Below are 25,289 nucleotides of genomic sequence, written 5' to 3'. Positions count from 1 at the left end.
GAAAATAAACAGGGAAGAGGCATGTGTCCAGATTCTTTAATTAACCTGAAATCAACAGAAAATTCAAACTTGGACAAAAACACATCAGAACTGGCTTTGGAACAGACAAACCGGGCCGACATCAAACTTCTGAAAACCTAACCCAAATTCAAAATGCTCATGCTGAGAAATCAACCAATTGAAATTAGTAGGAGATAAAAATATCCATCTATAAGAAAGAAGCTTGCACGGGTCCATAAAAAAAGTGGTTTTCTGCGTGTTTATCTACCCGTATGCATGCAAGTTTAGTAATCATTCTATGCTGAAACTGAGTGGTTCAGTTTATCATTAAAAGCCTGTAGTTAATATGACAAGGTGAGTGAAAGAAAACCTCTGAGATGATCACACCACTGGGTTATTTTAGACCTGGCTGGTTCATAACTTTAATAGAAACAGAACAACTACAGCATGACTGACATTTCTGAGTTTGTGCAGTGGTGCATCTATTTGGCTTGAAAAAAAAAAAAAACAACACAAAAGTTAAGGCTCTTGTAGACATGCACCAACATACTGACAGGTAAAGATTTTACAGATAATCATTAAGGCATCTGGTTGAAGAGAAGACGAACATTTTATTTTACTTTATTTTTTTTAAAAATGGCTTCGTGTTAGTGTCGCCGTTTGATAACCCTGCTGCTTGGATCTCTATTTGAGGAAGACCGGTGATGGAAATCAGAAAATGTTCACACTTTCATCCTACAGTCATGTGGTCAGAAAACAGGGCCGACAGTAACGAGCGCCCAGCTGGTCCCTTAAACGCCGCAGCGAGCCGCAGGGACGAGCTCACGCAGTCAGATGCTGAGCGGCCAGCTCCTCCGCGTCGTCTCTGTTCTCGTTGATCTCTGCCAGCGTGCAGACGAAGCGCGTCCACTCGTCGTTTCGCGGAACCGCAATTTGCTGGAAGGAGGGGCACAGAAGAGTTACTCCAGGCTGCGGGCGACGGCCATTTACGCAGATAATGGTTAAATAACAGAGACCCGAACTGCTCAGAGCGGTTCATTAAACGATCCTTTAAATACGTCTCATTAGGCTGAAGTGAATATTTTAAATAATTAATCGCTCATTTGTGCAACAAAGCTAGGGGCTGCTACACAGTTTGCATGTCAAATCTCTTACTTCTCCAGAGTGAAATGTCCAGAGTTATCATTATTTCTGGTTTCTTTTGAAAGATGAATGGATGAAAATGAGGACAAAAACAAATGGGATGTGGAATCATTTTCATCCCCCCTTTTTTTTTTTTTTTTTTAGTTTTCATACCAATCATGCCCTGGAAAATATTAAAAGCTAATTTCATGCAGCGCAGGAAAGCAAGAGCGCAGCTCACGCTGGATGAACAGTCATGTTTGCTCACCTCTCCAACCTCATAAACAAGAATGCGTCCATCGGAGTCTCCCACTGCGATCTCTCTCCCGGTATGAGCCCATCTGACCCTGTTGAGGGCCGGGCTCCCCTCCACCACAACGCTAGCAGTGGGGACCTGAAACAACAAAAGCGGCGCAGAATATCAATCAGAGGAGGAACGGTTCTCTGCAGACAACTCTGCTGCTGCTGCTGCATGTGGGAGCCAGCATAGGAAGGTGTCGGAGGAGGAACCGGACCTCGGTGTCGTTGTTCAGGTTCCACAGGTCCAGGTGGCCGATGCCGTCCACGCATGCAAACAGAGCCGGGTGAGTGGGAGACCACATGACGTCATACACGTAGTCGGAGTTGTCTTCAAACGAGTAGAGCGGCTTGTTATTCTGCACAGGAGAAACACATGGGAACACTCATTCTGATGAAAGTAAAACAGAATGTGAGTTTTTTCACACACCGGATGCTCAGAAACTTGAAAATAAATCTTATTCTGACCCGACTGTCACTACAGCTTTACTCACATCTACGACACTTAAACAGAAAGTTAGAAATTACACAACATTCACTTAAACGTCACACACTGCTCTCTCTCTCTTTTGCCTGGATAATTTCTTGAAAACTTCAAAATAATGCAAGCAAGCTTGAAAAGTTACAAAAAAGAAACGGTTTCTATCTATATTTTCTCTTTATTACATTTGTTTAAACCGGTAATTAAACCTGAGCTTCTAGAAATGACAAAACAACACTGTGTTGTTTAACATATTGTTTTACAGATTATATTTATTTAGACTGTCACCGCCATATTTCACTGTGGGAATGAACTTCTACGCCGCATGTGTAAAACCTTAACGCCCAAAGGTCCAAATTCTGCGCGCCATAACGTTTTCCTTTGGCACCCTCAACTCCAACATAAATTATGTCTCCAAGTATTATTTTAGTGATCAAATTACATCTATTTTTTTCTGTACTCTGCCTGATTACATCAATGTGAAGAAATGCTCAATATTATTTAACTTTAGTTAGTACTCATTAAATGCAAAGGCAGCTATTAGTCACATTTTTAACAGTTTAATGGGTTTCATCAGGACATTCTGGTGCAACCGGCCCTTTAAGGACATTCATGATCTTGATGTGGCTCAAAATGAAAATGAGTTTGACACCAAAGGTGGCATTGTATTGAGAATAAAAAATTCACCCAGGTGGAATTTATTTCCTGTTTAGGGAGCTGGTTGCACTGCTAACATGGTGAAAGGGAGATTAAGTGAAACTGGCTTGTTTTGTACAAATATGCAGAATAAAATCCCAATAAAAGTTGACAAAATTAGAGAAAGAAGCTGCACCAAAAGTCACAACCACTGCAGTTTAACAAACCCCCTCATATCTCCTCCGTTCCCTTGTAGCAGTCTTACCTTGGTGCTCCACAGTTTGACGGTCCAGTCGAAGGATGAGGTGACAAACAGGTGGGAGAAGTCCAGCGGCCCTGCAGCTGTGTGGCAGTGGATCCCGGTGACGGGGCCGTGGTGGCCCTCAAACATCTCGCTGATCCCCGCTTTGCTGTGGAGCGCACAGATCCGAATGAGCGCCATAACGAGCCACAGATGTGAGGAACTGACCCTCGGATTAGATACGCGTGCTCACGCTACGCTGAAGCTTTCAGAGCAACAAAACCCTAAAAAGGTTAACAGTCGGCTCTGCTGCTGCTGCTGGCGGCGACTATTTAAGCGTTTCATTGAGCATGAAGGGACTCGACGGGCGCAGACGGACCTCTCCTGGACACGCTCACAGTAATCATTTACTTAGATCATGTAATTAGCAGCAGGGAGGCAGAAAGTGCCCGCGTCCCTTCAACCACATGTTGCAGAGCTGTTATCCAACTGAGGCTCTGATAATTAATGTAGAGGGGTAAATACTCAGCATGAGTGATGCTTATGCATTATTAACTGCGATGAGAGTATCACACCATTGTAAATGAGGTGGAAAATTATTCCCCCCAATTACAGAGGTGATTCTGCTGCGCAGAACCTCGCAGCGATGCCCTCTCTGGATGCGCTGCGGAGGTGGCTGACACGCCACCGAGCGGCTGCGCTGATTCAAGCCACATTTCGGCACTCGGGGAGGGCAGGCCCCGGCCTCACAGACGGGAACATTGTGGGATGAACTGCAGTTTTTATTCTCTCTGGGACAACGGCCTGTAAACAAACTGTCTGGAGCGCAGAAACACGCCGAGAGGGGAAAAAATGATTTGTTTCCCCTGCATGTGTGCCCTGTTTATATTGAATGACCTTTGCAAACATAAACTGACAAGCGGAAAAGAAAAACAGGATGACTGGGCAGGAGTGAAACCTCAAACAGCAGGAGATCAAGTGCTGGATTTGGGCTGTGCTGGGAAGCGAGTGGGCTTTATTTATTTGACACCCGGTCCTAGGTGGGCTTAACAGGTTGCCTCAGCTTCCTGCAGGAGTTTTGAGGAAGAAAAAAAAAAGAAGAAGAAGAAGAAAAAGGGCTGCGATCGCACCTTCCATGACGACACGACATGTAGACGGAGCCATCCTCGCTGCCCACCACAAAGTTGTTGACGTCTCCGAGAGGGAAGGACATGGAGGTGACGGCGACGGTTTTGGACTGCTTGAAGACGAGCTCCATGCTGTCCTGTGGAGGGAAAAACATGGAACGACGTTCGTTATGCATGTCGCGTTTGTTGCCAAGAGCAACCTATTAAACTCAAAGCATAGCTCAATCGTGCAAATCCAGTACTTTGACATCGGGATCCTGGCAGGACAAGTGGTCCAAAACTACCTCCTTCAAAGTGAAGGAACGAGTGAATCTGTATGCTGAAATAAATCGGAAGTGACATTCAGCATGAATGAGACTCGGAGTAACATGTTTTAGTCTCCGCCGAACAGAAAGAGAAGTTGTGGAAGGTGACGTCGATTTTCGGCGCTGTATTAGAATTGTAGCCTGTAGTTTTAGCAATGGCAGCGGAGGAAGTGAAGGAAGCAAGAAGCTGTTTAACAGCCGCCTCGCTCGGATCAGCGCTTCTCTGAGTTTTCCCTCACCTGCGGCTGGGAGAGCATATCCAGACTCCAGGAGCAGATCTTGCCGTCCGTCGAGATGCTAATCAGGTTGTGGGCGTTCTGCGTGCCGACTACGTTCACACAATACACCGGGTGCTGCGAACGCAGTGAAGGTGAATTTATTTTTCTGCTGCCATGCTGAAGGTAAATCAAGTTCATTCGCCCCCGCGTGGGGCGTCTGCAGTACCGTGTGCGCTGCCGCCGAGAGCGGGGTCCTCTGCACGGGGGTCCTCTTATTGCTCCTGTTGTCCCACAGAACGATCTGCCCAGAGTACGTCCCTCCAACCACGACGTTCGGGTGAAACTTGGCAAACGCCGCAGACATCACGGCCGACTGCACAGACCAAAGACAAAAAGGTCGAACGGTTAGATCTCTGATGCTTGTCAAACAAATGAAACGTTTCAAGTGAACTTTTGAGGGAAAACTTGACTCATGGTTTGCATTTCGTTAACTGTGGGAGAAACAGACTAGAAAATGAGGTGATTCTTTTTTTTTTTTTGTGTTGTATTGCAACATTCCTGAAGCCGATGCTTCGAGCTGAGAAAAGGTCGCCAGAAACCGCCTCCGAGAACCGAACCGATGCGTCACAGAACTGGTTTGTGTACGTTTGGCTTCCAGGAGCCAAACGTTCTGTGAAACTTCTAAAAGTATTCACGAGTGTTATTTCTTTAGGCTGTTCTTCATATTCTGGCTTCTTTTTCACTCATTTTGGTCACACTGTATTTTATTAAACCAATTCTAATGAGCCACCTATTTTTTCCTATTTCTTCAAACATCACTTTAAGACGGGCCGAGTGCTGCAGACCACCATTATTATGCCATTTCCAATACATGACTTTAAAACGATCTCAAAACAACAATATCGTCATTTATCGCAGTTACTTCTCTGACAATTCCGGTAAAAATTGTTATTGTGACAGGCCCAATTATCCTCAATATTTTAAAATGTTTCAGATCACCAAACTGAGTGAAGTCAAAAATGCATTTATTAAAGGGGAGGGAGAAATCCATCCAAACCAACTTGGCCATATTTACAAAGTAATTGCTCCCTAATCCCAATAACTGGTCAAGCAGTAGCTATGGAGGAACTGTGGCTCACAGAATCCTCTGTTGTTTTAAAATCAGCCACAGTGGACTGGACATGAGCATAAACAACTTGTTTAAGGTCACTCCACAGCAGGGGTCAACACCTCCAGTTCTTAAAGGGCCGGTGTCCTGCAACTTTTAGTTGTGCCCCTGATCCAACACACCTGAATTAAATGACTAAATTACCTCCTGAGTGTGCAGTTAAGTTCTCCAATATCCTGATAACAACCCGATTATTTCATTGAAGTGTGTCGAAGCAGAAATGCAGTTAAAAGTCGCAGGACAGCACTTCTTGAGGACGGAGGTTGAAGACCCCCCACAGCCCCCCTTTACAGCATCCAAATCCATTTCAAGTCTGAACTCAACTTTGCTTCTCGAGTCACTCAGAGGTCAAACATTCAATGCTAGAAAGTAGAGTTCATGTTTCCTTTGTTTCCAGCCAGTCGCCCAGGTCTTGAAACAGCAAAGCAGCTGCAGATAATCACACCGTGTTCTTTTTCTGAAATGCTGTGTTGGTTTAATGCCATGTGTAACCTTCCACAAATGTTTTTTTTTTTTTTTTGTCTCTGTACACAAAATATTTTCCCAAAAGTTTTGGGGATCATAAAGAAATGCTTGTGTTCATTTTGATCCACGGTGGTTTTGACCTTGATGGACGTCACCTTTCAGTTCAGTTCAGATTTATTCAGGTCCCAAATGGGCAACTAATGTTACAGCAAGTCCATAATCAGTCTCTTTACCGACTCACAAATGGTTTGCTAACCTCCCAAATCCTTTGAAATCATTTTATTTCTCATCTGTTCTTGAATCTCTTTCTTGAAGTGTTGCTTTTTGACATGTTCTATCCTACTTCATGTTGTCAGAATATCTATTTAAGTGACTTTTTCCATTTGATTTTTTTCAACTTGAGTGGAAACTCAAGGAGCAATGCCCAACGCTCCCATCAAAACTGTTAAAAGTACAGCAGTCGAGCGTCAAGCAGCATGTTTTACGTCATCACACTCCGGCTGGGGTTGCAAGGCTCACAAACAAGCTACTGCTGAACCTTCCCAGATCCAGACTGCAATCTGAAGAGACTGAGTCCCTGCTTAAAACCTGCTTTTAATTCTGGGACCTCTTGATTTTTTAATTTGTTACTTTATTTTATTAGTTACAATTTATCAGAACGTTATTGCTTTTATTTATCTTATCTTTGAAAATTATCTTAGTGAAGTAAAAGCTGTTTATGACTGTGCAATTCAAATAAATTTTGAACAGATTTGATGTTTCGGGAGCAGATAGCCTAACCGATTAAGCTGCTAAAATAAGCTAGAGTTATCAAACACAGAGAAGAGTGGGGGAAAAATATGCTGTATTATTAAAAACCACCCTGAATTTAAAGAATCTGTATATTTGCTGCTACGTATGAAAAGCAAATGAACGTGAAAGGCGTCATAATTTTGAATGTAGTAACATTACTTTAACAGCAGAAGGAATAATTATTGCTTTTCTTTTCTAATTAAAAGCTAGTCATGTTTTAAATTTCCATTTTTGAATTTGTGTGTCAAATTTAAATTGCTGCGGCATTTTACTTCAAGTTTATCTTACTGACCCCATGATTAGAGACGGGTAACTCATCACCTGCCTCATATTCTTCCAGAATATTAATAGCCAGTGTGTTCTTTTCCAGTTATGCTTCATATTAAAATGAAAAGGTTCCATTTTTGTCCGGGAAAACAAAAACGAAACCAGATTTGTATATCCACCAGTGTTGACAAACTAACTATCTAATAGAATCGATGTTTGCTTTTACTGCAGCGGAGGTGTTATAAACACTCTGACTGCTTCAGCTACAACCACCTTTTAATCAAATAATCATCGAGAGGGAAATAATGCGACAAAAAAGTAGAGAAAAAGAAAGAATAAAAAAAAAAATCAGCTTTTGAGCCAACTTGGAAGCACAAAGCAAACTGCATTCACACTTCTGTTCAGTTTTATTCATCTCAGCAGCGAGTCTTCGATGACATCCGCTCTGAAGGCAACATGTGGTTCTACTCAACTCGTCCTGGTGAAGGAGCCTCGGGGCAGCATTAATATAAAGCTGAGCAGAGCCATGGCGCTCAACTGCTCTCCCAGCTCGCTCTGTCTGAACACAGAGCCCTTGTTTAGATGCACATGATAACCAGCCCTGCGCCCCCCCCCCACCCCCCACCCCCAACTCCTGCTCCACACCCCCCACCAAAACCCACCCACACTTAATCCTGCTGCAGCTCTTGGAGTCCGTTCAGGTCTTGCGCCACGGGTCTTCTCCAGAACATGTGTTTGTGGAAAGATGTGGTGGAGGTGAATGCCAGCATGTTGAACTCACCATGTGAATGGAGGCAGGAAGGGGGGGAGCGAAAGGGTTGGCGCTGTTCCACACTTGTGGAGCGAGGTATATTTGTGGGGGTGGGGCAGAAAAAAAAAAAAAATCACACAGAAGAGAGTTCAAGAAGGAAAAGTGAGGGATGTTGGTTTTGGTACCTGACAGTGGAAGACGTATTCTGGCGTGGCTTTCTTGTACTTCATGTTCCAGACTAAAGCCACGCCGTCTGGTTCGTGTGGAGCCTCCTCGTTGTTGTTGTAGGAGGCGACCAGGAGCTCAGGATACTAGTGAGAGAAAAAAGAAAACAAATGGGTAAAATAGACACACTCCTCACATCTAGTTGTATGTGGAAAAGCAACAGCTGCCAGTATTGGCCTGGGCAATATGGCTTAAAAATAAAATCTCTGATTTTTGTCATGTCAGATACAATTTTAGTAAAATGTTTTCTCTCTTTCTTTTCTAAAAAAAAAAAAAAATATCACCACTTTCAAAACGGGGTTTTTTTTTCAAACTCCTCTTCTGTGAATTTGTATGATGGAGTATTAGAGCAACTACAATACAAAGGCCAGCAGCCAGTAGCAATTTTTGTTTAATTATGAGAATAAAGTCATAATATTAGCAGACTGTCTATTCTAATTTACCAGAACACCTCAAAATTAAGAAAAAAAAAGTTGTTTTAATGAAAATAGAAAAAAAAAAGCTTCTAGTTATCGACCTATGACATGACCAGTTTAGTTGTGTGGCTTTTTTCTCCAAAATAGACCCAGTCGTTTGCTCAATCAATTCAAAGTCCTACTCCCGATAATGATTTGATGCTGACTTGTTAAAAGATTAAGTATTTCCTTATTTGTAAAACTGATAGCAAAGTATAGCTTCATAAGATGTTAAAATTCCTAATTTTAGTTTGTTGCTATGTTTTGTGAAGGAGTTTTCATAAAACTACAACTGAAGTCTCCTAATATAAAGTCTTTATTCATATTTAAGGCAAGATTTTATTGAAAAAACATTGCAGCCTGGCCCTAATATTCTATCGTAGCATTGGCCTGAATTCAAGATCCAAATAATAAAATCTGTAAAACCTGCTTGTCAGACAAGATGGTGAGTTGACATCACTCTGAGCTATGGAAATAAAATGAGTGGAATGATGGATATTATTTCTTTTTCCCACCAAATAAAATTTTCAAAAGCCAAAACGTCTATGCTGAAAAAGTGACTCTTTCCGTACATATTTGTGGCTCGTTTCATGCAGCTCAACCATTTCAGATCCTCAATAATATCCTTTATTCCTTTTATTATTTCATTAAAACACGACTACTTCAGGAGCAGTTTAAAAACAAAAAATTGTTCCAAAACGGTGATAAAACTGCATCAAAAATCAAAAAGGAAACAACATCTAGATATACAAACACGTTGTGGATGTTTGCAGGATGCTGCTGAGTTTTTTCAGGTGTTAATGTTGCTCTGGGCCAGAAATACAGTGAACAAAGAGGTTAGGTGCTCAGTCACTGTCAAAAACCATTGCAGAATCAGGAGTGAAATGACCTTAGACACCAAAGGAAATAAATCATTACAGCCAGCGGATCCGGCTACAATGTGTACGGGACCAAACTTGGTTTTCCAGAGGGAGTTTTGGCTGAAAGGGAAATGTTGTCAAACTGAAGCAAGGTAACCATAAAACAAGATCAAAGCCCTTTAAAAAGCCAATTAGAAACCATTACATTCACTTTTCCTTCAATTTGATTTTCTTTTTTTTTTTTTTTAGAAAAAGGAGTGATTAAACAATTGCTTAATGGCGGTTTGAGGGACGTGTTAAAATGATGCAACTGTCAGAGAAAATCACCTGCGGAGACCAGTCCAGACATGTGACGACCCGATGCTTGGACCAGCTCTCGTCCATGAACTGCCTGTTCAGTGAAAGCTTCGCTCCCGCCTGAATTTCCCTGGAGAGGGAAATGACATCAATCAATGAAAAGTAATACTTCAAAATAAACAATTACGGCTTTTGAATTAAGCGCCATTTACCCTTCCTTGTCCTCCAGGTCACGACCGCTGTAGTCAAAGAAGATGTCCACGTGCTCGTAGAGCGCTCGCTCGATGATGCGAGTGCTCTGGTCGAAGAATTTAGCAAACTCCTCGGAGTGGAGGATCTGGAGTTTTTCCTCCTCGGTCAGCTCGTGCGGCGGGGCTTGACAAAGAAACAGAAACTTAACTGCTGTGGAGATGTGGAAGATAAAGAACTAAAACTTTTTCTCTTTTTTTTGTTAAGCCAAAACCACAAAGGTTAATGGATTTTATTGGGATTCTTTGTGGCAGACCAGTACAAAGAGGAAGGACAATAACAACTTTTATTTTGCTTCTACAAGTGAAATTCCTGAAAAGTTTCAGATGAGTTGCAGTTGCAAGACTTACTAGCAAAGTTCTCTTTGATTTCAATCACACTGTGTGAATCACACCGTGATGCTGCCACCACTATGTGTCACTGTATGGATTACTACATACACTTTTGGGGGGTTTTTTCTCCAAATGGGTCGAAAAGCAAAATTTTTGTCTCATCTGACCAGGGTAACCACATGGCTTAAGGCAAAACGGATTTTTATGGTGTTATTATAAGGATGACAATTTCACACTTAGATAATAGTTACTCTGTTGCCAGATATTCTCATCTGAGTTGTAGATCTCTGCAGATCCAGATTAACAGTAGGTCCTCTTTGCTGCTTCTCTAATTAATGTTCTGCCTGCCTGGCCTTGAGATGCTGGTTGTTTTCTAATGTTCTCTACCAAACCTCTGAGGTCAGAATTACAGTTCTAAAGGGAGTCGATTTCATTTAAGGTAAAGGGCGCTGGATTCAAAAGCACTTTGTAATTGTCGATCTAAAGCTGTATGAACGTCTTTGGGAGGCATCAGTGTGATGCTCTGTAAAAATCCCAACAACTCCAATTGAAATTTTAGTACAGTTAGGATTAGTAGTAGTGAATTACCTTCTTCTTCTTCCTCTTCTTTCTGGACCAGTTTCTCAGTTTGATCCTCGACTACTGGTTGAGCTGGAGCAATTTCTTCCTCCTCTTCTTCCTCTGTCGATCAAAAAGTCATAAAAACTCAGGTCACAGATTAAACGAGGCTCTACAAACTTTATCTCCTGATGTGTGAAACAAACCCTAAAAGGTCACATCCTTGTGATTACCCGTTTTTGTCCGATTTCTATATTACAATAGCATTTAAAAAAATCAAAATAAAGTGGAAAACTTTATCAAGAGGAACGATTACGTCTTCAAATGGATGCTTCATGCAGCTTGGCCGCTTTATTTCACACCTTCATTATTTTTCGCTTTCAATAAAAGCTCCACCCAGCGATTACGGGCGCAGCTATAGAGTGATTTTGTATCTCTGCCTTGCATTTGTTTGGTTTGTCAGCACTATGTTGCTTTTCAAAGAGGAACCTGCTCCTTTATAGCAGGGAAGTTTGTATTAAAGGGACACGGCGCAGCGGGTGTCTTGTTGTCATAGGGACCCCTGTCTTTCGCCAACTGTTAATGAGACACAATCCTTTCAAAGGGAGTCTGGCTGTCAGTGTAGCCGTTTCCTCTGTGTCCCAGTTGCAGGTTGCCCCCGTCTAGGCCACGGGGCAGAGGGTGAGGAGCAGCTGCCTCGGCCCATCCTTTTGGACTTGACCAGATGACGGCATGGTGCAAAAGCAGATGGTGATGCAGGGATTGTCTTGTGCACTTCAGAGGTGGCATGGGGATGGCACAGAGGTTTTCCGCCTGGCCGCCTCCAGACAAGCCTGCGCAATTACCGTCCTAGCAGGAGGTCCTGCAGCTCCTATTCAGGCTCTGAGAGTGTACAACAAAATACAGGCCACACCAGCTGGCAAACTGCACACAGGTTTCACCTCAAAGAAGACTAACGTGATTCTTCCCAGGACATCTTCTCGAGATCATATTAAACGTAAAACGAAAGGAGAAAAGACGCAATTCGAACTGGGCAGGCGGACGTTCTTGCTTTGTTTCCAAAAGGCGTTCGCAGTTAATCTAAGATCACCACACCACAAGCAAGAGTTTCTCTCCCAGTGAGATAATCTAAATGATAATGTCATCCGTCACTTTGTCCATAAAGTGATTTATCCCTTTCCTCAGACGGAGGGTTGAGGGACGAAGGTTATTGGGAGCGCTGATGAGTTTACAGAATCGGGTTGATGACACGAGCCATTTCGATGTGCAGCCATACCCTACTCCCAACAGGAGAAGGTTAAAATCTTTCCTTTCAAGGGCCTCAATCAGGCTTAAAGGAAAACAGTAATCACTGTCTTTCAGCTAGTCCCGGCCACGCTCGTCAGCCCTTTCCCTGGTGAGGCAGCCGGAGCAATCAACCTGCCAGGCATTAGGAGCGGACAGACAATCTGAAAATAAAGGGTATAATGCACCTGCCAGCCAAAATGGCCATTTGGAGAAAAGCTAGTGATCCTGGTGACCCCGCTGGGGGGCTGTGCGCGCGTGCGGGTGGGGGATAGAAGCAGCAAGGGTGGGTGGGTTGCATTTAACAGAATTCACCCGGATCACCAATGTCCCATACACTGACACCTCTTTCAAAGCAAGTCCAATTATGGCTTTTGTACCACTTAAGAAATAAAAGCTTTTTTTGGGATGGGGGGGAGGAGGCAGGATAGGACAGGGAGTGGAGGGGTGGAAAGAGCAACAGCAAGTCCAAGTCGACAGACAATACATTAATGCAAACATGGCAAAGGACGAACAAGTATTAAACAACTGCTGTACACAGCTGGAAAGTCAGCCAGGCTTCGTCTTCAGTGTCGCACCGTAAGAACTTGAAGATCAGAGACCCACAGATTGAAATTTTGAGGCTGAATAGACTTTAAAAAGTCTTTGGCTTTTTTAAAGCTTTGATTTGCTGATACAGATTTTAGAATGATATCAGCAGCTATAGGAATGGCACTGAAAGGATTTTCTCTAGTCCAGTCTTGAAGTCTTTATTTAGTCATGATTTTATTCATATTAGGAGCAGAGGCCAAGTCAGGGCAAATGTAGGAAAGATACGACTATTTCTAATGTGACATCGATAACTGATGTTAACATTCAGTAAAGCTACTGTAGCTAGCATTCTAAAACAGTAGACTGCGTGCATTCCTCGAGAAACCAAACCTCAACCTTTGCTTTAGGGTGTCCAAAGATCAGTTTTAAATCCACCAGGCTTCATAACATTTGTTGAAAGATAAGAAAAAAAAAAAGTGCAAGGGGTTATAAACAACAGTCGGCAACACATAGCCAAAATCTGCAAATTTTTGAGATCCGCAGAAAAATGCTTTAAACTTCCTGTATTACTAAATGAAACCCAAATACACCTAAATTCGCATAGTTGGCACTACCACAGAAGGTAATGTCTACAGTCTTCTTTAATTCCGCTGTTGGGGGTGAAGCAAATCAGAGCTAAGGAAAATAAATGGCACTCCTGGATTGGCTGTTTTGCAAATGCTAGCCAGTAGCATATGTCAAGTAGCATTGCATCTAGGTATTTTAGCAGTCAGCACTGCATTTTTTTCCCCAACCAAATATTTTGCATATGATTTCCTGAAAAATTCCACAAATAGGTGAATTTTCTACAAATAATTTAGAGTCACGGTCTAGAAAATCTGTGGACAGATTTCTCCTCAAATACTCCATTCAGTCTGTTATCTGATGAAAGTCCAGCTCTCTCTTGCAGCCTGAATTCAGCACAATAAGTCTCCATATGTCGTTCAAATACAGCTTCTTTTTAAATAGCTGCAATACCTTTACCTTCATCTAAAGCCAAGCGAAGAGTTGTGTTGCTAGCGCAACTTGGTAGAGCTTAGCTTCATGTGATCAAGGATTAAAAACAAGATCTGATTTTTGAGTTTTCAACCAGCCAGCATATCACTGGTCTGAAACAATCAAGCTGAAAATCCTCTGTTTCCAGGCACTAGCTGATATTTCTCTGATAAACACCACTTACAAACCCATAGAAAACCAGTACTCTAATACTACAGACGTATAATAGTACTACCATCGTTCATCTTAAAAATAAAGTGCTTCTAACATACGAGTATTATCTAAACCTTGCAAATAGCAAACGCCAGTATTGGTTGAAGGAACAAAGTAAACCTCTGGGAGACTCGCACATCAAAATCAAAAAGGGCGCACATTAATAAAAATCATACAATGAGGAAATTTAAAAAAGGAAAACATAAAATTTCCTCCTTGAAATGATCAGCTACTCTACGACAGATATTCAAGCGCTACTAATCATCAAGTGCATAAAAGCTGACCACAATTCCAAGTGGCACTTGAAGCAAGCAGGCCTTTAAGGACTTTATGATTAAAAGTTTTGACCTACCTCTAAATTCAAAGTGATTAAAACAATCACATTCAATTAAATATGAGATCTACTGAACCGCTTGGCGTACTTGTGTTCCTGACGAGTCTTTTGAAATGCGGTGCTGAACCAACCAATCCACCCCCCACCCTCCCCACAGTGTCCAACAATATCTTACTCCATAATTACAGCCTTTTATTGAAGAGAGCATATTGATGCAGTCTGGAAATACTGCAGCACTGACACGTTCACCAGTTTAGTAGATTAACGAGACACTTCCTTTACTGCAAACTCCACACATATGGTGAGACGTCAACGGATCGAAAATAGAAATCAGGAAAACAAACGGAGCCAATGTCGTTGTTGAAAATCCCACCTGACTCTTTCCTTTTTTGCCATCACAACTCTTCACAAGTTTCAGTGTTTCAGACACTAAATATATCAGAAGTAAGCATCAAGGGCAATCGAAGTTTAGCCAATATGCAGAGCATGAATGCATGACGTTTGAATATATAATAGCTGACAAAATATTGCATCAAAGCAATTTGCGACGACGACAAAGGACAATCATGAGTTGGTATGCTGTGCAATGCTAACTGAAAGCGTGCCGTTTACATTGCTGCAATGAAAAGTGTTTATTCAGTTAACTTTGCAGTCAGGATTTGTATTGCTCACATTTAATAAGCCAATTCTTTTAAATTCATTGTTTAATACTAATGGTTTTCTCTTTTTAGTGTCGTTTTGTGAATTTAAATGTCAGCTTTAACGCTCTGAAAGCAAAATATTCTTCCACACGCTTGTTTTTTTTTTTAAACTCAATAAACTTTTATGATAGGAGTTAGTCATATGGTCTTGTACCACCTCTGCGTACTAGTAAAACTAATCAGATGTCTTACAAATAGCACTGTGGAAAATATCCAAAGAACTGAAGCCTGACAAAGTACAGATGCACCAGTTATCCTCTGTTGATCCTCCAATTTTCAGTCTGACCGACTTTCTTGACCAGTGACGAGATGATGAACCACAAAAAATGTGATTTTTATTTTTTTAACAGCTAAGTGAATATTTTGTGCTACTTTCAGCACATCTTAGCAGCAAATAATATCATTATATCGATAAGGTGTTTTATATACATATTACAAGAAGCACAAAAGGTTACTTTAATGTTTTTTTCATCATGATGTTACTTGATATGACTTTATTAACAGTAAGATGACAATTTAATCCAAATCATGATATTGTAAATGTAAAAACTATTTTTTCCCCAAATTATATTGAAAACGGCTGCAGATTATTTAACATCGGGTCTAGGAAAACAAAAAAGGATACAATAAAGAGAGATAATGTATTGGTTTTATTATTTTCTTAATATAATTAGGACAAAAATTATTTATGAACACCGGTAGAATCAGGTTTAACACTGGTCGTTCAATTTTACCAGCATACTTCTTCTGAGCAGAGGTAATGACATTTTGGAGTGGCCTGGACAGAGTCCAGACTTGAGTCTGTGGAGGGATTTAAAGATGAGGGTGATGGAAGGGAGGCCTTCCAATCTCAAAGACTTGGTGCTTCATCACCAAATTGCAAAAAAAAAAAAAAAAAAAAAAATTGTGGAAATGTCTTTGCTTGATATAATTACAATCATTTTTTTTTTTTGCTTAATAGTTAAATTTCTTATTCAAATTTAAGTAAAACAGTTTTTAGTCATTTTTTTTATATTTTGTTAATTATTCCTGATGACTGTGGTGACTATAAAAACAATCAGATGCCTTCTGGTTTGTAATATCAAATAATGGAGCATCAGAACAATTTTGGTCCCTAAAAGTATAACTTTTTTGTATTATGGCTACAAATAATTTCTTCTACACATGAAAATAAGATAAAGACAACAAGATTTCAAGTTCACTAGGACTTCAAGGGTTGCTTAGTAACTCCATTTCGCTGCATCAGCAAAAGCTTTTCAGGAATAAAACAAACAAACAAACAAATAAACAAACAAAAAAAAAATTAGATAGCATTCTCCCTGATTGTTCATTGTTGTTTTCTCTTATAGGTGTGAACATAAGCTGGTGATCTCGAATCTTCAACTCGTTTTTCTGGGATGTCAGGAACACACAGTGGGAACCCTCAACCTGCAGCAGCCAGGGCGCGAGAGCCGCTCCCTCTAATGCCACCGCCTGCTGACCTTGAGAGTGCGGCGCCGCTGCCTCCTTTCCACAACACGATAAATCACTCAATCAGAAAGCAGGCCAGACGCCACCCCACGCATCACAAATGTGGCAAACGGGAGCAAGATGGGGAGGCATCGCCGTCTCATCGGGCGCCAGAAGTGATGGTGTGAAAATGCACAATGTCACTGAGTGCGTTTTGTTATGTGCCTGTTCGGTGAAGGGAGAAGACAGGGGAAGCGAAGGAGTTGATGAAATGATTACATAGTGGCAGAGAGGGGAAGGGGGGCTCTGTGTTGAACAGCTGGCAGAGAGCGTCGTTGTTTAACACAGTTTTACTATATCCAGTGGAGGCCGGAGAAATGAGGAGCAAAAAAAAAAAAAAGATGTTCTTCATCCTTCACTAGTTTGGTTTGTAGTGTACCCCCACGATCCCCTTTCCAAAACAAGAGAGAAATCTGACCTTACGCACTCTGCATGTCATCTCTGAATTTTCTACACATCAGTACACTGTTTAAAATCCAAACCAAGCTTTCATGGCCGCGGAAGACGAGTGTTAACTGGTGCAAACTGAGATGAGTTAAAAGACAAATTCATCCAGTAGCTTAACGTGAAGGTTCAAAACCGAAATCCTCATCAGGATGTCAGACAAGCCCGTTATTCACCATTTAAAGACAAACAAAAAAAAAAAAATCATCCAAGAACAAGCAGCTCAACTGGGAATATTGAATATTTAATACAACATGTGTTCAACATGTGGATTTCGGCACAAATATTCAGTTTGTCCACCCACATGAAAGCTTCGGAGCAGCAATTACATACATATCAACACGCTTCAGAGGCAATAAGCAGCTGAACACACAGCGCTTCATATCTTCCGCTCCAATCGCATTTCTCCTTCCTGTCACTGGTTTCTCATCCTGCTCGCTAATTACACCAAAGCTGAGCTGCTGGTGGGGTTCAGAGGAGCCGAGCCCGTCTGAACCGAGTCTCTGCTCTGACTTCTTGTGTTTCCTACATCTCATTTTTCCATCACTTTCATCTCGGGGCTTTGTAAAGCTTTGCCACACGTCATTCATTTCCCTCTTTTCCCCAAATGTTCCTGTTAGCGGCCCCTTCACCCTCAAGAAATAATACATATCTTAAAGAAACAAAATTCTGAAGCCTTGTTAGTCCGAACGTAATGAATGAGTGGAGATGAACAGAGAAATCAGCTCGTGACCAGAACTAGATGATTTTTAGCTCGACCTGTATCTAAAAGCGACTAGGTCATGGTAACAACAACACTCTTCAGTGTGGAAGTTGTTGTGAAATCAGAGAAGCAGTGGGATCCAGGAAGCTATTTAAAAGACAAAATGTCTGTTTAATTCAAGCTGCGAGAGAGAAAGTAAGATTTTCAGCAGATAACAGAAAGCTTAAAAGGCAAACAACATTTCAGTTTTTAGCATTTAAGATGCTAAAAGTAGCATTCTTTTCACATCAACTCTGTAATCATTTTCTTAATTTCAACATAATGGTAAAATGTGGCTTTTCAATATCCGAGTTCTCTTACATCACCTCTGCTCCTAATAGGGTCACACGAGTTAAAAGAAAGTAAAATAGCTTTAATATTATTGAATATTAGATTTAACTCACATTCCTCTCACTCTTCTTTCCTTTCCACCGTGAACCCACCACTCCCCCTGAGATTTAGCATCTTAATCGAATTGCCATGAACTATAACAGGTGTGGGTATAAAAGACAGTTTGCACTTCACTCAACTTTGCAGCTACATTTGGAAGGCTATACTATTTCATTTACACCCTCATAGTTAGTATATTTGAAGAGAGTATGAAACAATCATTTTAATATTACTTTTTCCAACATCACAAACACAAATGATTGTTTGGGTGCAACATTTAGTAGGATAACATATGTTCTGAGTAAGGCTTTTACACGCTCTGTATTAGTATATGCTGACTGTACTGATACGCATTGCAGGCAATAGCTTATATATTACGCTACATGCAATAACATTGGCCTGTTGAATGGACTCCAACTACCCTTAATGCCCACAGCTGATGTGTATCTTTAACTGCTGAGACATTAGAGCTCACTGAGTGGCAGGTAAAGAAAGAAAAGTGTCAGCAAATGTGGGTTAATTGTAATTAATATAGTCATCGCAATTTTCAAACATAGTGTTGCAATTAAATATCTCGCTGTGACCATGCAGTCCTGCCGACGTCGCATCCAAGAAGTCCTTTTAAATTGCACACTCGGAAATTGCGATGTCGACTGATTTGATATATTGTGCAGCTCTCGCTGCTAGCAAGATATTTAATGATCACTTGAGGACAACTTAAAAAAAATTATATATATATATATGAATTAATTTTAGAGAGACAAGATCGGTAGAGACAGGGCAATTCTGTATAAAAAAAAAAACCTCCACGGATTTCTGATTTTTTGAAGGAAAACATCTAAAACAAAACAAAAACAAAACATAAATCACCTTCTTTAGCCTGGACGGGCGCTGGTGTCTGAGTCTCCTTGGTGTAGGACACTGTCTCACGTGGTGGGAAGTCCACCTGCGTGACTTTGGCCATTCCCAGTTTTGGAGTCACACGCCTAGAAAACACAGAACAACTCAAACTCTGCACCACATAACATTAACCATCCTTAATATATTTTGCAACAATCCTCACCTCACTCAGAGAAACTCTTTAGCTTATCTAAAATAATTTGTCTTTCTCGGTACCGTGAAAGAAATTGATTAGTTCACAATTTATTAGCGCTATATAATTCGATCTTTTCAACATGCATGACATCACCGTTTCTCCTGGACTGAATCAACTTAACAATGACCCTGAAAGCTAAAGTAACCATGCCATAGATTGAGAGAAAGGAAAATGACCAGGAAAGGAGAGAAGAGAGTGTCCAGTACCCCAGCTCAGAATCAGAGTGAAGTTGAAGAGTGGACGGGTCAGAGTCCCAGTGCAGAGTCCTGATTAGTGTCACAGCAACAAGGTAGCATTAGTGACAGACAGACAGACAAGCAAGCACATATGAAGAGACCAGATAATGTTAGCATCAGAACATGCTGATTGGAACGATCAAAAGTCTGTTCAATTTATACCAATGCAGATTTAATTTCCCAACAAAAAAAAAACAAAAAAAAACAGAAATTGAACAATGGATCTGTCCAAACTTTGTCACACCAAAGGCTTTGAGCGTTGTGTAGCCAGAATGGTGGCGGTGGAGAGGGGAGCCCTCTGGGAGAAAACATGACCTCCATGTGTGTAGGAAATGGCCAAGCTGGTGAGGGAAATGAGTCAACACGTAGTGGGAACAGCTCACCGGGCCTGATGGGGCACTGGAGGAGCTTGAATTTCAGCCCAGGGAAGGGGGCTCTAATTAGGGGTTAAGAAGTCCCCCAGGCGTCACAGCAGCCCGCTGTTTCATTGTTAATTTGGGAGAGTTCTAATTCGGTGGCACATAAATGAAATAAACATGTCCTCGGTTGGCATAAATTTGTCATCACTCACTGCAGCAATGGCAGAGCTAATCTGAGTTTAAGCTAAGCTGCAGGATTTACTGGCGTCTGTAACCTTTATGTCACAGTAAAACGCAGCAACAGGCACATAAAAGCAAAACACACAAGCTGACAATGCATCTCAGCACATTTACAGCAATATTTACAGCATTACACATCTGCAATCTGCAAAAAGGCTGATCACATGTCAAAGCAGGAGAAAAAAAAAAAAGGAGAATTATCTTTTATAAGAGACGCAATGAAGCAATAAATATCTAGAATTTGCTTTAGGTAGGAAATATCTTCTGAAACAGGGAAGCCTGGAGGCTCTCCACACTTGTAAATTCCTGCGCTGCGGTTTGGACTCTTGCTGAGGGATTCTTGGGTGTGTTTGTGTACCTGGGTCCCACGGCTCCATCAGAGTCCTGGCTGCCAGTTTCACTAGGAGTTTCCGCTGATTTGGGAGCAGGAGTCGTGAGAGGAGGGGCTACGTTAGAGACAGAGGCAGAATACGGTCGGTAAGCTGAACGGTTCAGAACTCAACAGCGGGAACACATCAACGTGTTGCTGGTTATGTTTTACCACTTAAATCTTGGAAGACTGCATTTCATGTGTAGGAAACAGTGAATTAGGCAAAGCATAATGCATCAATTTGCAAAAATTGTATCTGAATTAAACATTTTAATACTTTTCGAAAAATTCAGCCAATAAAAACCTACGTACATCTAAGCAAACTTAAACTGCTTTAAAAACACAACCACGGCACAGCTGTCTCATTTATGTTCCAAACGGCTTCTCCATTGAGTTTTTAGTGGATCTCTTCTGCCACCTGCTGTTTAAATAGAGACATTGCTTAGACGTTTTGCACACAGGTGTGGGAAACTTTTACACACACACTTTCTTTTAGAAATACTTTTTGTATAAGGATTTTCTCCTAGATCAAACGTCTGAAGCCTGTGGATTTTAAATGTAAAAGCAAAGGAAGAGGGTATTTTAAGTAGTTCCTTTATGTGGTTTCTGAAACGTCACATGCAGTTCCCACTACGAATCCAGTGAACATTTGATTGATTGTTGTGTCCTATGAAATTCTGCTCAAATCTATGCGCTTTATTTGTTTAAGTCCCTTACCTCTGCTTTATTTTTCATAAATATGAGACAACTCAGTTGGAAAGAAAGCCCATTTTATTTCATTTTTATACTAAGTAAAGGTTTTCTTCAGTTCTGATGGTTGCTGTCTATAGGAATTGTGCATTTCCTAACCATAAAATTGACTACATTTGCATAACTTAGACTTCAAACTATTAGGAGAACAAGGCTGACATAAACTTACACAAAAACAAAACACCACCATATTAAAATGCAGTTTGCTTTAAGAATCAGTGGGTCTAAGGTTGCACAAACAATAACCCAAGTTAAAGAAATATTCAGTTATTTAGCATTGGCAACATAGTAGATATTCATTGCTATCACCAGCCATCTTTATCTTTTAAAAACTTTATAAATTCTCTGCAACTTGTATACACCAACATGCCTTACTGTAAAATTTCATTCTGCAAATTTTGGGCAATACAAAGATAAAAGCACATATGTTGCAAATGAACAATATGTGCATCTGTCTCAATGTTGCCTAAATTTAACTTTCCCGACTCAAACTACAGAAGAAACTTGATCAAATGTGCATTTTGACATATTTGTTGAAACTGTCACTATGTATCTGTATCATATAATGTAGGACACACAATCTGTGAATAAAAACATCTGCCTTCATCTAATGGTAACGAGATGTAACAAATCAGAGCCAGAAGGAGGGTATTACTGCTGTAAATCACAATCTTATGTGGAGCTGCTCATCCTCCTTTTCTTTCCCCATTTGCTCTCTGCTATGCAGCTAGCAGAGACTGTTGTGAATAATCAGGCTACTAAGCATGGCTACCAATGATGGCAAATAGACAGTTTTCCTGGAAAAGTAACTTGTTTCTCCTCTACATGTGCTGCTACATCAGCACATGTAGCAGCAAGTACATGAGGTTGATTGACAGTGCTAAATCTAAAAAATTTTAAAAAATTATGCAGCTGAACAGTTGTGACTGAATTAGTTTTGATCGATGCAGTTCCCTAATGACCAGGTCAGCATACAGAAGTAATGCAGCATCAGATAAATATAAACATACCAAGTGCAGCATCAGGTGTTATCCCCATGCTCTGCAGAAGAGCGTCAGCTTCTCGTCTTTTTTTCTCCAAGTCGGAGTCATCCTGCTGTTGTGAAGCTTCTTTCTGCTGTTGGTCTGCCTGCGAACAGAGAAACATCAAGCATTCAGGACTATTTCAGGAATCAACATTACATTCAGATACTCTTAGACAAAAACGATGCACAAAGAGCTTCATGTCTTGTTCAGACCCTGCTCTGAAGGAAGACCATGATTACCTGCCTAATTTAAACTAACAAGGCAAGAAACTCAGCCGTCGCAGAAAATGGCAAATGCAAAAAGACTGAAGCTCAGTTACAGCAGAAAGCCTGGAGGAAGAATCGTTTTAGAAGATTTGAACATTTCCATAATTGCTTTTCATTTATGTCGTGTACATTGAACTTGGCCAAATATATTTTCCATTTCACTTATGTAGATCCAATGTCGGACTATGCAAATCCTTAAGTCAGAAAATTCATACCTTCTTTCGCTCCTCCTCCTTCCTTCTTTTCTCCTCCCGGATTTGTGCCAAACGCAGCTTCTTCCTTTCGAGTTCTGCTTTCAGTTCACTTTTGTCAGACATGATGTCACAGCTGTGAAAAAAAAAATATATGGCTTAATGGTTTTCTGTTTCTTCTGCGGCCAAACCAGTTAAATATTTCTGATAGCGTTCTCAAAACAAAATGGAAATTTTAGTTTGCATTCATTGCCGTGCATATATTTTTAATCAAACTTCATCTATGTCTAGAAATATACACAACTACCCAACAATTTTAGTACAGTCCTTAGCTTAATAATGTTTTCCATCACTTTTGCACTAAATTATTTACAAATATAATAAACAAAAGAAGCAAATATGTTTGAGTGTGACCAGAAAATAATGCAAATCAAGCTCATCTTACTAATGCAACTCAAGAAGGAGAAAAGAGTAGATGCCATTCATGCACAACAAAACTTTTTTAGAGGACAATGATCGCTTGAGAGGCAGCGCTTTCATAGCCTTGCTCTCTAATCTTTTCTAGCACACGTTACAGCAAAGTGAGAGAATCTGGTAAGATGTGAACCAGGTTCCTGATTATGACAATCCACAACTTTGCATTAAGGTATCTTAATCAGCTACTAATCTAAGTGAAAATAGGAGATATAAAAAAGGGAAAAATATATATTTGTAACAAATCACTTTAAAGAACAGGGAAAAAGAAAAAAAAAAGCCTGACATATAAATTATGACTCAGTTGATCATCCACTGCCTCGTACTTCTATATGAATCATTGTTTTTGTTGGCAGCAACATATTATTGTCTGTTGGTTTGTTTTAATTTTTTTAAAAAGAAGAAAATTAACTCCTTATATTTAAAAACTTATACAAAATAATTACCGTTGTATAACTTTTTATTACATTTTGTGTAGGGAGAAAAAAACAGCAAAATGTACCTGGATGTGCTCACAAATAGTTAACACACTGCAATACCTTTTAGACATAAAATATGACACCGATTTTCATTTGTTTAAATAGCAGAAGTTAGTGTGCGTGGATCTCAGCTGTCAGTACTGATAACTTTAGTTGTTACACTTAATCTATTCTCTATATAATATGCGAGTAGGATATAAGAAATGTTGTAAATACTAAGCCAATAAAATGTTTTCAAAGATTTGTATGAAAAAGTATATATAAAAGCAAAGCATTAAACACATCTTTCAACAAGATACGTTTTGGTCACGGTCCACTCACTGTCGTTAGATTAGGTTAAATGAGCCCCACCCTAAAGCTAAAACCAGGTTTCCATAACTTCTTAGTTCAAAACATTTTTTGACTGATTTTACTTACCTGTATAAACGTTAAAGGATATAATCTAAAACTTGTACAACTTTTAAACTTAAAGCCAATTCATTAAGCGTTGAAATCGAATGAATAAACGCCAATATTCAGCCGCTGGCCTCTCTGCTGCTAGCATTAGCCTTCCTTGTTTTTCAGAATTTGCCTTGTAGCTACATAATGCCGTCCTTTTTTTTTAAATCAGCAAGCTTTCGTATTTCAGATTACATGTAACTTTTTATAGTATGTGTTAATATAGTTCATGCAACAGAAAATGTGACAGTTTAACCAACGCAAACCTGAAGCGACTGAGTTAGCTTAGCTGCTAGGCAACCGGTAGAAACGGTGCTGACTAAAAGGCTAATTCAGATGCCAACACCACTACAAAAAAGTGAACTGGTAAATGATTTATCTTATATCATCTTAATAATAAACCGTGGATAACAAACCTCGAAGTAGACTTCCAACTTGACCACCAAAACAAAACAATTGAGCTGCCAACTCAACTACAGGTGCCGAGAAGGTTCAAATGGGAAAATAGACGGTCAAGCGATTCACAACAGGTGCAGAGAAAGAAAACATTAATAGTTATTGTTTTGTATGGTATTCTAAATAATTAAAAAATAGAATAGTAATTTGTTCAACATTATAAACCAACTTGTTGACAACTTTGAAAAAAATGACCATTATTGTTATCTTTATTTCTTCTTTTCTAACAATACTGTCATAATAACAGCAACATTGATAGATTTTAAGTCTAGATTTAGTCAAACTCAATGACCAGATTCTGTTGCATCTGGAAGCTGTTAAATTGAATTTCTCAGCTCAAGGATAATCCAGGGCAGTTCTGAAGTGGGTTGTGTGCCTAATTGCTGTGAAAAATGTGTGTGCACATGCTTTAAAGGTTAATTCATTCATCCTTTCGTGTTGCTACAGTGATTTTATGGCTAGGAATTCCACATCGATAATGGGTTATGAACCTCCTAATGCACTCCTCTTGCAAGAAAAGTTTAAAGACTATATTTACTTAGTTTATCTTAGCATCTTTGATATGTTTTAGAGAGAAAAAAGTATTTGTAGAACATATAATATCACATCTGGCTCATAACAGTGCTGATTTGACATGTGCATTGAAATTATTGACTTGGGCAACTTTCAACAGAGGAATCATCACAAATCTAAAAACTGAAGCTGATGCTAACATTAACTTATTGTTAATTTTCTATCTATTTGCATGTCATTATTATACATGTCTATAAAAAGCATTTGCCTCTTTGGATGTCTTACCCTTTTAATATTTATACAAATCAATCATGAGCAACATAGTTGGGTTTTTTGGACATAAAAATCTTTAATATCAGAGTAATAA

General features: G+C 40.1%; 1 protein-coding gene across 3 annotated transcripts; it reads right to left on the bottom strand.

Annotated features, from left to right (window-relative positions):
* Positions 1-394: 394 nt before the first annotated feature.
* Positions 395-24,479, bottom strand: LOC106955341 (cytoplasmic dynein 1 intermediate chain 2-like). 3 transcript variants are annotated; one of them, XM_015045462.1, is made up of 17 exons: positions 24,370-24,479; positions 22,587-22,698; positions 22,091-22,208; positions 20,319-20,406; positions 19,302-19,391; positions 18,900-19,015; positions 10,877-10,969; positions 9,920-10,082; positions 9,738-9,837; positions 8,056-8,181; positions 4,654-4,800; positions 4,449-4,562; positions 3,908-4,041; positions 2,802-2,946; positions 1,638-1,778; positions 1,391-1,516; positions 395-936 (listed from the first exon to the last, which is right to left on the bottom strand). In XM_015045462.1, exons 2-17 carry the CDS (start codon positions 22,686-22,688, stop codon positions 823-825), a joined length of 1,917 nt encoding a protein of 638 aa, XP_014900948.1. In that variant the 5' UTR covers positions 22,689-22,698; positions 24,370-24,479; the 3' UTR covers positions 395-822. The 3 variants fall into 3 exon arrangements, with proteins under 3 accessions (XP_014900948.1, XP_014900956.1, XP_014900964.1); XM_015045470.1 differs by having other exon boundaries at positions 19,332-19,391; XM_015045478.1 differs by lacking the exon at positions 19,302-19,391.
* Between the last annotated feature and the right edge of the window lie 810 nt (positions 24,480-25,289).

This window comes from Poecilia latipinna, unplaced genomic scaffold (genome assembly GCF_001443285.1).
Source record: "Poecilia latipinna isolate Pla-1442-1.1 unplaced genomic scaffold, P_latipinna-1.0 Scaffold37, whole genome shotgun sequence".
NCBI classification, from domain to species: domain Eukaryota; kingdom Metazoa; phylum Chordata; class Actinopteri; order Cyprinodontiformes; family Poeciliidae; genus Poecilia; species Poecilia latipinna.
The sequence above is the reverse complement of the archived record's forward strand: the minus strand, read 5'-3'. Positions and strand labels throughout refer to the sequence as shown.

Bases quoted from the DNA above. Each gene is read 5' to 3' on its own strand.
- LOC106955341 (XM_015045462.1), bottom strand. From the start codon at position 22,688: ATGTCTGACAAAAGTGAACTGAAAGCAGAACTCGAAAGGAAGAAGCTG. The intron at 19,016-19,301 runs GTCATTTTCCTT...TGTGTTTTCTAG, and splicing joins CTCTCTTCTCTCCTTTCCTG to GCGTGTGACTCCAAAACTGG. The intron at 1,517-1,637 runs GTCCGGTTCCTC...TTGTTGTTTCAG, and splicing joins ACCTGAACAACGACACCGAG to GTCCCCACTGCTAGCGTTGT.